The sequence below is a fragment of the Montipora foliosa genome, chromosome 1 (genome assembly GCF_036669935.1).
Source record: "Montipora foliosa isolate CH-2021 chromosome 1, ASM3666993v2, whole genome shotgun sequence".
In the NCBI taxonomy this organism is placed as follows: Eukaryota; Metazoa; Cnidaria; class Anthozoa; order Scleractinia; family Acroporidae; genus Montipora; species Montipora foliosa.
The window spans coordinates 18,090,500-18,104,146 of record NC_090869.1 but is presented as its reverse complement, the minus strand read 5'-3'; the positions used below and the strand labels follow the sequence as shown (position 1 = coordinate 18,104,146).

At 40.8% G+C, this 13,647-nt stretch overlaps 1 protein-coding gene across 1 annotated transcript in view; it reads left to right on the top strand.

Moving 5' to 3' along the window:
- The first annotated feature begins 1,097 nt into the window (after nt 1-1,097).
- Nucleotides 1,098-13,647, top strand: part of LOC137975626 (neurexin-4-like) — a 12,908-nt gene continuing 358 nt past the window's right edge. The window contains exons 1-3 of the mRNA XM_068822760.1: nt 1,098-1,163; nt 10,031-10,313; nt 13,197-13,647. The exon at nt 13,197-13,647 is cut by the window's right edge and continues 358 nt beyond it. Coding sequence (XP_068678861.1) covers nt 10,178-10,313; nt 13,197-13,647 — 587 coding nt within the window. The 5' untranslated portion in view covers nt 1,098-1,163; nt 10,031-10,177. The remainder of the gene's footprint in view (nt 1,164-10,030; nt 10,314-13,196) is intronic.

Here is a 13,647-nt window from a genome sequence, read left to right as displayed (position 1 = left end):
TGTTGGATTGATAGCTTAATTGGTAGGTTCCCATTCAAGTAATTTTCACAGCTGCTATTATGATACAAACAGCCTTTAATAGCGCCACATCACAAAACCCTGTCAGCGTCGGCTTTTGTTAGTTATAATTAAGTAGGGAGGTCTTTCCATCATCTTTCCTTGGGTTACAAGGGTAAGCATCTATAGCTTTGAGCTGAAGGGCCGGAATAAGTAAGGAACTTTCGCTGCTGTCCATCAAATGGTAACCTCAAGCGATCTATATTTTGTTGAATGTGCCCTAAGGCAGCTAAACGTTAATGGCAGGTGAACATGACTCAGGAACGTAACAGGAGATAAGCCCCAAATTTATCAAATAAAAACAGACGGGTTTTGAATCAGTCAGTCCAGACTACGATCCAGAATGCACCGGATCGTTCATACGTTTTTAATAATCTCTTTTGTTGTAAAAGGGAACGCACAGTGCAGCGAGTTAAGAAATGAACGAGGAGTTGCCCTTCAGAACGCAACTTACCGCTCCCAAATTATACGTTTTTATCACTGCGTTAACTTAGTAAATATAACTGTATCAACGACCTGCCTTGCATTAGCAACAACTTTTTTTGTGGAACAGAAAAAAACACGTGATTTAATCAGGGTCTCTAAGGTGGGGGAGGGTTAAAAGCCAGTAAAAATGTCCGGCGATAGCTAGAGTAAAATCTGCTTCTCACTCTCATTTGGCAAAGGGTGATGTAGTAAAACAAAGGAGAGCAAATGTCGTGCTTGCTTGTTTTGTGGGTGAACCATAAATACTCAACCTATATGGGAATGGAAAAACCTTTGAATGCCATAATAAATGCAAGCAAAAAACGCAGAATAAACTATTGATTGTAATTTTTTACTAAAGAATGTCAAGGTTTCACCTTTTTTTGGAAAAAAAGGCATTGGTATTTTCTAATGATTTTTTTAGTAAATTAAAGGCAAGCACCTGGTGAAGGCTTTGTTTACTATTTAGCACACAAGCATTTAATTATTCAGTATAACATTATTTAAGACTTGCGGCTTCTTATTTACTTGCATAAACAAAGATGTCTCACTCGCGCGAACAGGTGCAGGTGATATGTTCAGCTATCGGTGTGTTGACGGCCTGCGTATTCAGTTTGCACGTCAGTATTTTCATTGTTCAGGTAAGAATGACTTTTTCATAGGAAAAGATAAACGAGGAAAGAGTCCATGGTTAAGACCTAAATATAGAAGCGCGGCCGTTATAAATAGTTTAAAATAAATGTAAATATTTCCAACTGCCTTACAACATGCGCTTCGTCGACTGCCATGGCACATAGTTTCTTGGAATATATGTAGTTCTTTATTATATAAGGCTCCAGCGTTCGTTTTTCAGCCACGCTTTAAGTGATCGGTCAACGAAGGAATATTCTCCGATTTCTACTCGAGTGATTTCAGCCTTCTCAAGGGAACTTGTGTTAGCTGCTTTTAACCCTAGCTCGTTCAAATGAGAGACTTGATGCTTTATAAGACTTATCAATGTTGAGATATCTACCACGATGTGACGGGGCTCTTTTGAGGTAAGATCAAACACAAGTGGTGGAGGACAGTTCTCGCAATATGTAATGCAAATGATGATTGGGTGAAGTGGTGGAAAGGGATGTTGTTAGAATGTGAACATCCGTTTGTGGGGAGGAGAGTTGAGTGATGACACTAAGAACTGCTGCAGGGGAGACTAGTAGTGGATCAGAGGGCGCGAAATGGAAAACTTTGGAAGCGAAAAAAACCTAGTTCGTTTTTAGGCAAGTTTATCCCCTTTAAGCGAATTGATAGGGACCGGTATGAAAATTCAACGTATTGTGTTGAAATCTTGCGTGAGGACTCTCTCTCTCCCAAGATACCAACCTAAAATACACTTTTGTTACAAGTGAAAAGGATAATAGTCAGTCAAGACAATTGCTCAGACAATACCCGATTCTATTATCTTTATTACTGTAATTTGAAATTGTTTCACATTTTGTACCGCATAATTTTCCATTGAATTAATTGCGTAATTTGAAGTACTGGAACTGAATATGGGTCTCCACAGAGTGCAGTATGGAGAATTTTGGGTTCATCCTATCGCTAGCAAGTGCATTTATTTTCCGGTAAATGACGAACTAGAATTCTCTAGCCTTTTATAATGATAGGGACCGGTATGAAAATCTAATATTGTACTTTCCGGTACTGTCTTTGGTAAATAATTGAGGAAATCGATAGTGTCTCTCAGATAACTTTGGACATGCAGAGTAAACGGCTTGATAAGGATGTCTACAAAGTTACTGAGTCTACTCGTTGGACATCTAGGACCAGCTACTATGGGCCTGAATTTGAGATCTGCTGGCCTAAGAACCCTGATGTATGGTTTCTTTTGGATTTTAGTTCTAGGACCAGCTTCTATGGGCCTGAATTTGAGATCTCAGTCGCTCAAATGGAGCCATGAGTTGACTTTTTGGGCAAAAATAATTGTATCGAAGGCAACTAAACAATTGCTAAAAGTAGTTTGTTGCATTGATTTTCAAGCACCAAAATGAAGTAAACGTCTAATAATTATTTTCCATTTTTTTTAAATTGGGTCCTCCGTGTGGTAAGAACATTGCGGATTATATTACTGGGCCCGGTTGTTCGAAAGCCGATTAACTTAATCCAGGATTAGTGTAAACTTTTGTTTCATGTTTTCAACTTTTTGAACTCTATAGACTTTGAGAAAGCTTTCGACTCGGTACACCGGGACAGCCTATGGATTATATCATGCGGAAGTACGGCATCCCCGAGAAGATCATAAGGATAATACAGCTGTTTTATGCGGATTTCCAATGTGCTGTAGAGAACCAAGGAGAGAGAGGTGAATGGTTCAATATTAAGACCGGTGTAAAACAAGGCTGCAACATGTCTGGATTCCTCTTTCTTATAGTGATGGACTGGATAATGAGAAGAACTGTTGGCAAGGGGGAAAACGGCATAAGATGGAGACTAACAACAAAACTGGATGACCTAGATTTTGCAGATGACGTAGCATTACTATCCACGTCAACAAATCAAGACAAAATCTCAAGAATAGACAGGGAAGCCGAAAGGGTCCGCCTAAAAATAAACCTTGACAAGACCAACGTCATACGAATCAATGCGAAAAATCAAGCACCTATCAGCATAGTGGGTAAAAACATCAAAGAAGTAGAGGAGTTTACCTATCTTGGCGCCAAAGTCAATAAAGAAGGAGATGGGATGGAGGACTTACAGAACAGACTTTCAAAGGCAAGAGGGACATATATTAGGCTAATTAAGATCTGGAACTGCAAGAGCATCTCAAAGAGAACGAAGATGAAACTGTACAAGACCCTCGACTTGCCTGTCTTGATGTATGAATGTGAGACCTGGAAAATGACCAACAGCGATGAACACGTTCTCAACGTGTTTCAAAACAAATGCCTCCGGAAGATTCACAGCATACGTTGACAAGATCACATCACCACCAAAGAGTTACTAGCCAGGGCGAAAATGTCACCAGCGAGTCAGTAAGTAAAGAGAAGAAGATGGAAGTTCAATGGCCACATTCTAAGGCAGGACAGAGCGAGCGATACAAGGACGGCGTTAAATTGGAGGCAGGAGGGAAAAAGAAAGAGGGGAGACCAAAGATAACGTGGAGAAGGACCTTAGAGAGGGAGATGAAAGAAGGAGGATGGGGTTCGTGGGACGAGGTGCGGGGCGTTGCAGTAGACAGACAGACATGGAAAGCTTGTTTGGAGGCCCTATGTGCCACCTGGCACGCGGAGGATAGGTGACAGGTAACAACTGATAGCTGTGGTTACACACACCTTGGCTTTGGGGCCTTCCGGAGGGGAAATGGCTTGGGTTTGGTTCAGGTCAGGTTTTTATGTTTCCTTTACACAGTAAAAGACTCCCCTCAGGGTAAAATATAATTAGATATGAGTTCACTGACCTTGCAAATTAGTTCTGCTTTGGGATTGGCCAAGCCACCTCACGGAGCAGGTAAACCATAATTTTCAGTTCAGAAACTGTCATGGGAAGTTCTTTTGTTCATTTTGATGTATCCATGGAAATAACCTTAGGGCAGTTTCGGTCTAAGGAAAGCGGTTACACACAAAACCGTCCTTGTCGTTAGGCAAACGCTATTTACTCGTGGGTAAAAGGGCTAATGTAACCACAGCTAATGAGTCTTTTCAGGCTTATCTCACTTACGATAATCATAAATTGGTTATATTTCTTCGCTCTTTTGTCCAAATTCTGTTGCTGGCTATTTTATGTCGCAAAGGCTGGCAAAAAGCAAGAAAAGTCGGGTAATAAACATAACGTTAAAAAGGATCAAAGTCCAAGATCAAAGTAAAAGATTACTTTGCTACTACACGCATAAAACCGTCAGTATCCAAATATTATTTCCGGAATGATTTCCGTACAGGTACTTCATTACGCGTGCAGAATAACTTATTATGTATTCGCGCTATTGATAATTTTGTAGAACAGTATGTATACCCAAGGGTATAGAATATATACATGGCTAATATGTACTTACAGGATTAATTAAGAATAATGGACCTCATTTTTCTCTCCATCTCTCGCTTTCTCTCCCCTTCTCCCTTTTTGCCCACAACGCTCACATCGTTGCTTCTTTTAATCCCAGCTTTCCTCTTTTTATTTCTTCGTTCTGTCCTTCTATTCCACACCCCACTCGGCTTTATATGTCACTTGCAGCTTGCCTTGAACTCCGATCCACTGAAAACCTCCAACCTTATACTGAAAAGGAATGTAAAATGAAAATATCAAAAGGATACAAAACTGCGATAGTACTCCCCCAAAGACTAGCACTGCTCTCAGTGAGAGTCTGACAAGACGGTCCCCCTCCCCCCTTTAGGTTTAACGCGACAACATGGAAGCAACAACTTGGAGGCGACATAGCGGAAGCGACAAAATGGAAGCGACAACGTGTGACCTTTACCGCCTTCCGAAGATTGGTGAACCCTTTATGGGTAACTGTGTAATGCGCGAGTTCGTTGTTCTAAGAGTTTCACGTTTCCCTCCTGAAGAGTATTGCAACCTAGAGTCCAGCAAAGGTCCTTTGGCGAAGTTAAAGCCATTCATGAAGGAAAGACTATTGCGAGTAGGCGGACGACTGAACCGATCAGACTTGGACTACAATGCTAAGTACCCAATGATATTGCCTGGAAAGCATCCCGTCAAAAGAACGATAATACTCTATTACCACCTTGCTAACGGTCATGTAGGTCCACACCAAGTTCTAGCCGAGACACGACAGCGTTTTTGGATCGTCGATGGCATTTCCTCCGTCAGACGTGTTGTGTAGAGATGTCACGAATGCAGGCGCCGGAATGCTTCAGTTGGAGAACAGATCACAGCGCCTCAGTGCTAGTGGTGAGAGTGTCATCAGATACTCAATGGCCGACCGATCACCAGAGTTTCTAGTTACCGCAGTGATTTAAATGCTCTAACTCCTAATCATATCCTCCTACTGCGTCACAACCCATGCACACCCCATGGAGAGTTTGGAGGTATGGACCGGTTCCAAGCAAGATGGAAACACGTGCACGTTTTGGCAAACGAGTTTTGGCAACGTTGAGTAAAAGAGTACTTGCCAATGTTACAGGACGTGTTACGTGCACGTTTTGGCAAACGAGTTTTGGCAACGTTGAGTAAAAGAGTACTTGCCAATGTTACAGGACGTGTTACGTGCACGTTTTGGCAAACGAGTTTTGGCAACGTTGAGTAAAAGAGTACTTGCCAATGTTGCAGGAACGTCAAAGTGGCTGAAACAAAGACTGAATTTCAAGGTTGGGTACCTAGTCAGGAAACCCTGCAAGATTCTGGACTGAACTAGCACAAAGGCTATTTTGTGGCCCAAAAGGACTTCCTTGTTTGTGTGTTGATTTATAATATGTTTTAGTGAGAGTGAAAGACTACTTTGGTAGTCTTTGGGGAGGATGTTGGCTTCAAGTAGGACACTTTAGGACAACTTAAAAACGGGAACCGCTGGCCTCATTGACTGTTTTCTGCATTTTAGATGTTGAGTTTGATAAAAGCCCATGACATGTTTGTACTTTGTGTTTTCGAGCTTATTCGGTTTCGTCTCCGTGATCTAGGCACCAAAAACTTGTAAGTACATCGTATATCTGTCTATTTTGCTTGTTAGTTTCTTTGTCCGCCGTATTATTTCCTAATTTCAGTATATTGCATGTATTTATTTCAGTGAATAGTTCGTTGGGCTTCTGTGCGGTGTAAGACGCACCAGTGACGTCATACTATAATAAGAACGGAGGCTACAAAGGAACACCAGGCACATAAGCCGTTCGTTGGTTAATCGTTTGTTTAGAGCGTTGGTTAGCTAGTTTATTTGTTTGTTCCAATTCATTCGCTCGGCGTGATGGAGGTTTGTTTGCTAATTTGCATGGAATAATAATACAGTTCAACGTATATCAAAGTATTTAGTTGTCCTTGATCACGAAGTAGAGACACCGGGTCTCTACACGTTCTAAGGCACAAATCGATTACAGAGGGTATTTTTAAGCTGTAAGAAAGGTCCTAACAATATTATTGCTGTCAAAAGCACTTCTAGTGTAATTTCTGGTGTGAATTTGTAGGAAACCTAACTATATTTGATCTATTCGTGTCTTTGATCGCGCGGTAAAATGGCGCGAGAAAAACATTTGGGCTAAACTGTCATGTACGTACGGTAGCTGTTGTGTATCAGTTTTTCATGGAAAACCGCTTGTCAAAAGTACTTTTTTCAAATCCTTTCCCAAGAAAACACTGAAGTAGTGAATCTCAAAAGTTTGGATTTAGATTTGATCGGAAGTATCCTCCTCGAGTGTGGATACTTTAAATTCAAGAATCCTTTTTCCGATTTTCCCCAAAAAACCGCACCCTTGGTTACACTCTAATAGAAGGTAAAAGTAATATTGGGACAATCTGTCGCCATAAACAATCGCTACAAGGCACTGTTATCCAACCTCATTTTCCCGTTAGAGGGGTCACGTGATCCGTTCTATTACTGTTACGTGTCAGATAGACCCCAATTAAAAGCATGAGAAATTTTGTCGAAGATTCGCCACCATTGACGATGGTTACGAAACATTGGAGGTCAAGCCTCGTTGCCATGTTGGCCTGTGACGGTCACACTTTCAACCCCCCGTAAAAGCCGTCGGTGCAAGTTATAAATTTGCCAACAACATTTGGCATGTTCCTTAGGACCCCCTTAACACATCCAGATAAGGCGCTTGCTTTCACCACGAAATTCCCACGGGTTTACAGATGCTCCCAGACTAGTAAGGGAAACAAGAAAAACCATGCCACGTGGCACGAAAACACGAAAGGCGATACCTTACAGCCTTTTCTGCAGTGATCGCCCGTTATAGTATCAACTCTGGGAGAATTTTTTGCACTTTGGGATTTAAAATCTACTGAAGAAGTCGAAAGGGTACCCTGGGTGCCAGACGTTTTATTTTTCTTTCGCATGGAGCGGTTTAAACGGAGAGGCTAAAAATAAGAAACTCTGGTCAAAGCTGTTAAGAATCTCACTTCCATGCAATTTCGAAACAAGAAATATTGCCAAACCGGTTGTCTACAGTGGTGTCAATATCTTACCCAAAGGGAAAGGAAAGAAAAGAACTTTATTTAAGCGTCTAGTCGTTCTAGCGCTGGAGCACTAATTCGGACACTGTAAACTGAAATTAATAATGAAAGCAAACCAAGTTAAATGTTGGTTTTTGAGAAGAGGGGTAACCGGAGAGCCCAGAGAAAACCTCTTCGTGCAGAGTAGAGAACCAACAAACTCAACCCACATATGACGCCGAGTCTAAGAATCGAACCCGGGCCACATGTACATTGGTGGGAGGCGAGTGCTCTTACCACTGCGCCATCCCTGCACCCCAATTCAAGTCTTTTCGGAATAGAACGTTTTGATATTCCCATCGTGCAGCAACCAATCAAAAGCGACATGGAACGACAAACTAATTACCGCTGGTGGTTGCGGTTTAGTTTTCTCACGCTTGACTAGGGGCGTTTACCATTTGCAGAGAAAATCCAGTTGGAATGGAACGCTCGTAATGGTACAGGAATTTCAAGGTGTGGCGTTTCGCCAGGCCCGAGTCTCTCGCGGCTGGAAGAACACACTAACAAATTAAAATGGCGGCTGCATCTGCAGTGTCGATAGGTGGGAAAAGAGGCCTGGGTGAACCGGGTCGAGTGGGAGTTTAGAAGTGGTACAGGATTTTTCCGGTCATTCCGGTTGGAACGGAAAATGAGGAATAGGTTTGAGGATTTCCATCTTTTTCGGAAACTTCCCGGTGGAATGAACTGTACCATTTGAATTTCCAACTGAAATTTTCCGTTGTTGTTGACAAATGATAAACGCTCTAGCTTTTAAATTCTGGAAACAAAATATTATTTCTAGTGTTCACGGTTTTCTGATTGGATAAGCGGATCAATCAAGGCAGTCAAGGGGCAAATAACGACTACGATGGCAGCTTTTGGATAACAGAAACCACGATCATGCGAACAAACTTTCGGCACATGTACAAGTTGAAATATCAAAGACCTGCCGCATCCAGTTGGCAGGATCGCAAACACGTTCCCACGCTTGATGAAATTGACGGTAACAGGTTTCAATTCTAAAATCTCCGAAAATCCAGAATTTACTGTGTATTGTGTATTAAACCTCTAAATGCTCGCTCGAATTCACAGCCTTCCACCGCCAGTTTTTATATTCGTAGCACGTCTTGCGCTCAAAACCGGTTTTGTGGCCACTGGGGTGCACTATCGTCGTTCAACCAGTGAAGGTGAGTGTTGGATTGTTTTTACTCGGAAAGGACTGGCACTGACTATGAAAACCAATCAGCGACGGTGTTCATAATCACAAATCATGGAAGTGAGTTTCTTAACAACCGTGACCAGAGGGTTTTTTTTTTTTTTTCTCACGACGGCTTCGGGTTTCGGTATCGCGGCTCATAGAGATCTCGCCAAAGGCAAAAAAAAAAGGAAACCCTCTGGTACGCCAAGTATGGAACAAACCACGAAAAATACGAAAAGTCAATACTTATCTTGTTCACGATGAAAATGTTGACTTCCATCTCGTGGTAATAGCATCTAAAGAACGAGGCAGTCTACAAGGAGGGAAAAATTGATTTCACTTTATTGAATCAGCCTCCGCCTAGCTTGCACAAATGGTGAATGACCTAGAGAAAATCCTGGATGACAGGAATGACCAAACTGCATCATGGGAAATAGCTAACTAAGCATGTCACACTCAGCATACATCCATTTTTCCTCTGGACAATAATTTTTTTCTACAAATATAACATGATGTTTAAAAGGATGTTTTCAACGTATTAATGAACATAAGAACCGCTACGAAACGTCTTCAAGGAATTCATAACATGGACAAACCAAATTTAACATCCTGCTAAGACGCCGAGGAAAGATAGAATACGTGATTTATGCCTGATCAAACTTGAATACAAAAGGGACTCCATTCGCACCCAACTGTTTTAATTGGCCAAGACCTTTTTATGCTTGAATTTATTTTTTCGATGATTTTTTCCCATTTTTGTTTCACCTCTCTCGACTCCTCTATATTTTAAATCATCTGAGAAAATAAATGTATATTTGATAATGGCGACGTTTACAAGAGTAAGCCGAAACCTTACGCTTCATCAAAACGTCAAGTTCATTTAACATGTTTTACTTCTCCATTTTGGTTCTGATATTAGTCGATAAGCCTCTTTCCTTGAAAAAAAATTCGTGGCTCACATAAGGAAATTGGAGAACGATAATTGCCTTTTGTAATTTAACTCTTGACATTTCCGAACTTAAGTACGAAAGGCTATGTCAAGTTTATTTGCCGTCGGTCACTTTGAACATCAGAGACAGGTGGCCACGTTTAATTTTCAAGTACAACGGAGAGTCGGACTTTGAATCAGTAGATCTGAAATATGATCCAGAATGTATCAAATAATTATCTTACTGAGATTATTTTGCTTTAAAGATAAACGTTGTGGCTGTCCAAGGGAGTTCGGGTTGCCGTCAATCAAGATCTGAACGAGGAGGCGCCCTTCTGCACGCAGCTTACAGCTCCAAGGTAATAAATCGCTATTTTGACTGCGTTAACGAGTGTATCAACGATTCGCTATGTATGAGCATCAACTTTTGGTGGCACACCAAGAAATGCGATTTGAACAGCGGGACAAAGGAGGACAGTTGTCGCGCTTGTTTCATAGCTGAACCACACTCAACCTACATGGGGGTGGAGAAACCTCCTGGAAACCAAGGTAAGCCATTTATCTCCATTTTCAAAGCGTTCTTGTTCGAGATTAATTTGGATAGAAAATTTGAAGTACATGAAAGTCTTTTTTGGTAATTTTGTTTTCGATATAGAATCAATCAATCAATTTAGTAAAGTCATAACGTGGGATTGAGTCTGCTCTCAGTATCCGAGCCAGAGGCTCATGTATAAAACGCATGACAAAAACAGAAATAGAAAATAAAAGTAAACACATAATAACAATAATATCTAAATTAAGTAGGAGGTACATACATGAATTATAAACAATTGTTATCTAACTGTAACAAACTAGATAATATTTAGTTGTAAATATGTATACATCAAGCCTAAAATTATCACATAAACATTAAAAACAATTTATGATTGGCAATAATTACATATACAGGTAGTCCTTATAAGATTAATAGACTCCAAATTTTTATGAAATGCATTTAAATTGGGTGACTCTTGAATATATGAAGGTAGCTTGTTCCATAGGTGAGTAATCTTATAAGTAAAAGAATTATGGAAATACTGGTTGTTATAGGAGGGCTGAACAAGGTTACAACCACCTCCCTTTAAGACGGAACTTAAAGAAATCAGAAATATAACTAGGTCCATTTCCCTAAATACATTTATATAGTAATGAAAGTGATTGTTCATATCTTCTAAATTCCAAAGAATTCATTCCTGCCGTATCTACGTCGTTTCCGACATTTAAAAGAACCTTCAATGCATAATAATTAGCCGCTTCAGGTTTATTAGCTAGGGTTTTGTTTATTCCTAGTAAACGTGGATTGCAGTATTCCAGTCTCTTCATTCGTCTCAAAGCTCCGATTTTAGCATAGACCTTCGTTAAGATGGCAGATTCGATGCGTAGGCCTTGAAGGAGAGTTTATTAACAATGTGGACATCAAGGATCTCCAGAAAGCTTTCAATTTCAATGATAGAATTGCAAATACTAAGGACAGGCTGGTAGTTAAAACTTCCCAAAATCATGGCTTGAGTTTTGGTATGATTTACTGTCAGATCATTGGAAGAAAACCAGGTAGATAGTTTCTGAAGATCCTGATTAAAGGAAAGTAACCTTGTGGAACTTCAGATAGGACAGGTGACCAGTCAGACAGAACTCCAGTACCTTTAACTCTTTGTTGTCGATTGGAAAGGTAGGATTGTAGAAATTCCATTGATCCTTGACTGAAGCCGTATGCATGTAGTTTGGCAAAAATTAAATTATGGCATATTGAATCAAATGCCTTGATGAAATGAATTGCAACAGACAAGTTGACATTTTTTAAGCCAGCGCCCACCGATAGTTATCCGAATTATTTTAACACGAGCAGTACAACATGAGTGACCACGCAGGACCCCAGACATGTAAGGGGAGAAGACAGGTTGAAAGGCATCATATAGTTGATGAAACATGACTTTCTCCATTATTTTTGGTATTGCCGAGAGGATGCTAATAGGTCTATAGTTCGACACTAGCAATGCATCACCTTTTTTTGAAAACTGGTGTGACATTACTCAATTTCCACTCATTTGGCGACCTAGAGCTTGCTATGCAGTGATTTAGGAGATTGGTCAGTGGGGTAGCAAGCGCTGGTGTAGACAGTTTCAAGATCGTTGGTGTGATGTTATCTGGTCCACAAGATTTATTGCATTTAATTTTACCAAGTAAGGATCCAATATATGAGGACTGATAGAATGAAATGAGAAGTTTAGATGGAAGTCCTTGGCTAAAATAGATGACATACTTAGATGACTGCTAAAATCTTCCTGTGCTGCTGCGAGGACTGAATGAGGTAGCACAGGGGTTGAAAAAAGGAGCGTTAAATAGGTTTGACTATTCCATAACAAATTTTCCGTCATTCGTAACATTAATTTCCTGATTTGAAAAATCAGTAGTGGCAGGAAGCAGTGATTTCATTCTTTTCCAGAATCCACCGGAAGTAGTTGCTCTTGCCGCAGAGTCAGAGCAAGATTGCTTGCATGATTGCAATTCGCCTTAATTTATTAGATTAAATATCGTTGTAGGCCGAATTAGGCCTGAAACGTTATTGCTCCTAATTCATTGAGATTAAGATTAGGATTCAGATTAAGACTGGGATTAGAAGCAACAACTTTTTAGGCCTAATTAGGCCTAAAACGATGTTTAATCTGAAATCCAACCTTTGTCGATTAGTATTCAATGTATTGTGGGGTCATACATGGTGTTTTAGTGCTTCGTTTTGCTGTTTCGTTGTTTAGTAATGCCCGTTTTTCGCTACCGTCAATCAAACATTGTGCGGCTCCTCCAAGCTTCCGAATACTGCCGAGCGAGCAGTAATCAAATCACATCGTTGAGCCCAGTTCAGTCAACGCAGTCGAAAGCTGGGAGGAGTAGGCGAACATTTGATTGACGGTAGCGAAAAACGCATTTGTCGATTGAGCTTTGAATTTTAGAGTCCGCATGTTATTGAAAGGCGCAGTAATATACAAGCTAAACGATTTTAGCATAACAGAGAACGCAGATGTCGAAAATAGGATCGATTGCACATTTCGTATGCTGTGTTACTTTTTCCCTTACAAGTGTTTTACTTACCTACTTACTTACTTACTTTGCAAATATCCAAACTTTGAAGTGTAAGTGCTCGAGGCGGACATAAGCTAATTAAAGAAATTTCCATCACGGTTGTACGTTGTTCATGCGAACAGTATCCATCTATTGGGGCTCGCAATTACGCACACCTTGTTCATTGAAACTGCAAATCTGCATTGGGTGAAGTTACTCGTCAGATGCCCCCATGAGCCCATTTGTGTTGTTTGACCTTACTGAATAAAAATCACGAAGTTGCCGGGCGAGGGTGTCTGACAAGTCTAAGTTTGATTATTATGATATCCTCTTCAGCAAAATCTTGCAGCCAATTGAAACGAATGGATCCTGCGGCAGAGAGTGGAGAATACGTCATCGACCGTGATGGCAAACGAAACTTAACGCCATTTAAAGTCACCTGCAACATGACTGAAAAGAATGGAGTTGGCGTGACAATCATCAAACACGACAGTGAGAACAGAACGCATGTTGAGGGATGTGAACCAGCTGGTTGTTACTCACGTGACATTCAGTATACCGGAGCGAGTCTGTCTCAGCTGGCGATGCTCACCAGAGTCTCCTCAAACTGCGAACAGTTTATCAAGTACGAGTGTTATGATTCTATGATTTTCCACATTAAAACGAAAGAAAGATGGTGGGTGTCACATGACTCCGAAAAAATGACTTACTGGGGTGGAGCATCTGGTCATAACAAGTGCGCATGCGGGATGACCAACTCATGCGCAGACTCTCGCTTTGGTTGTAA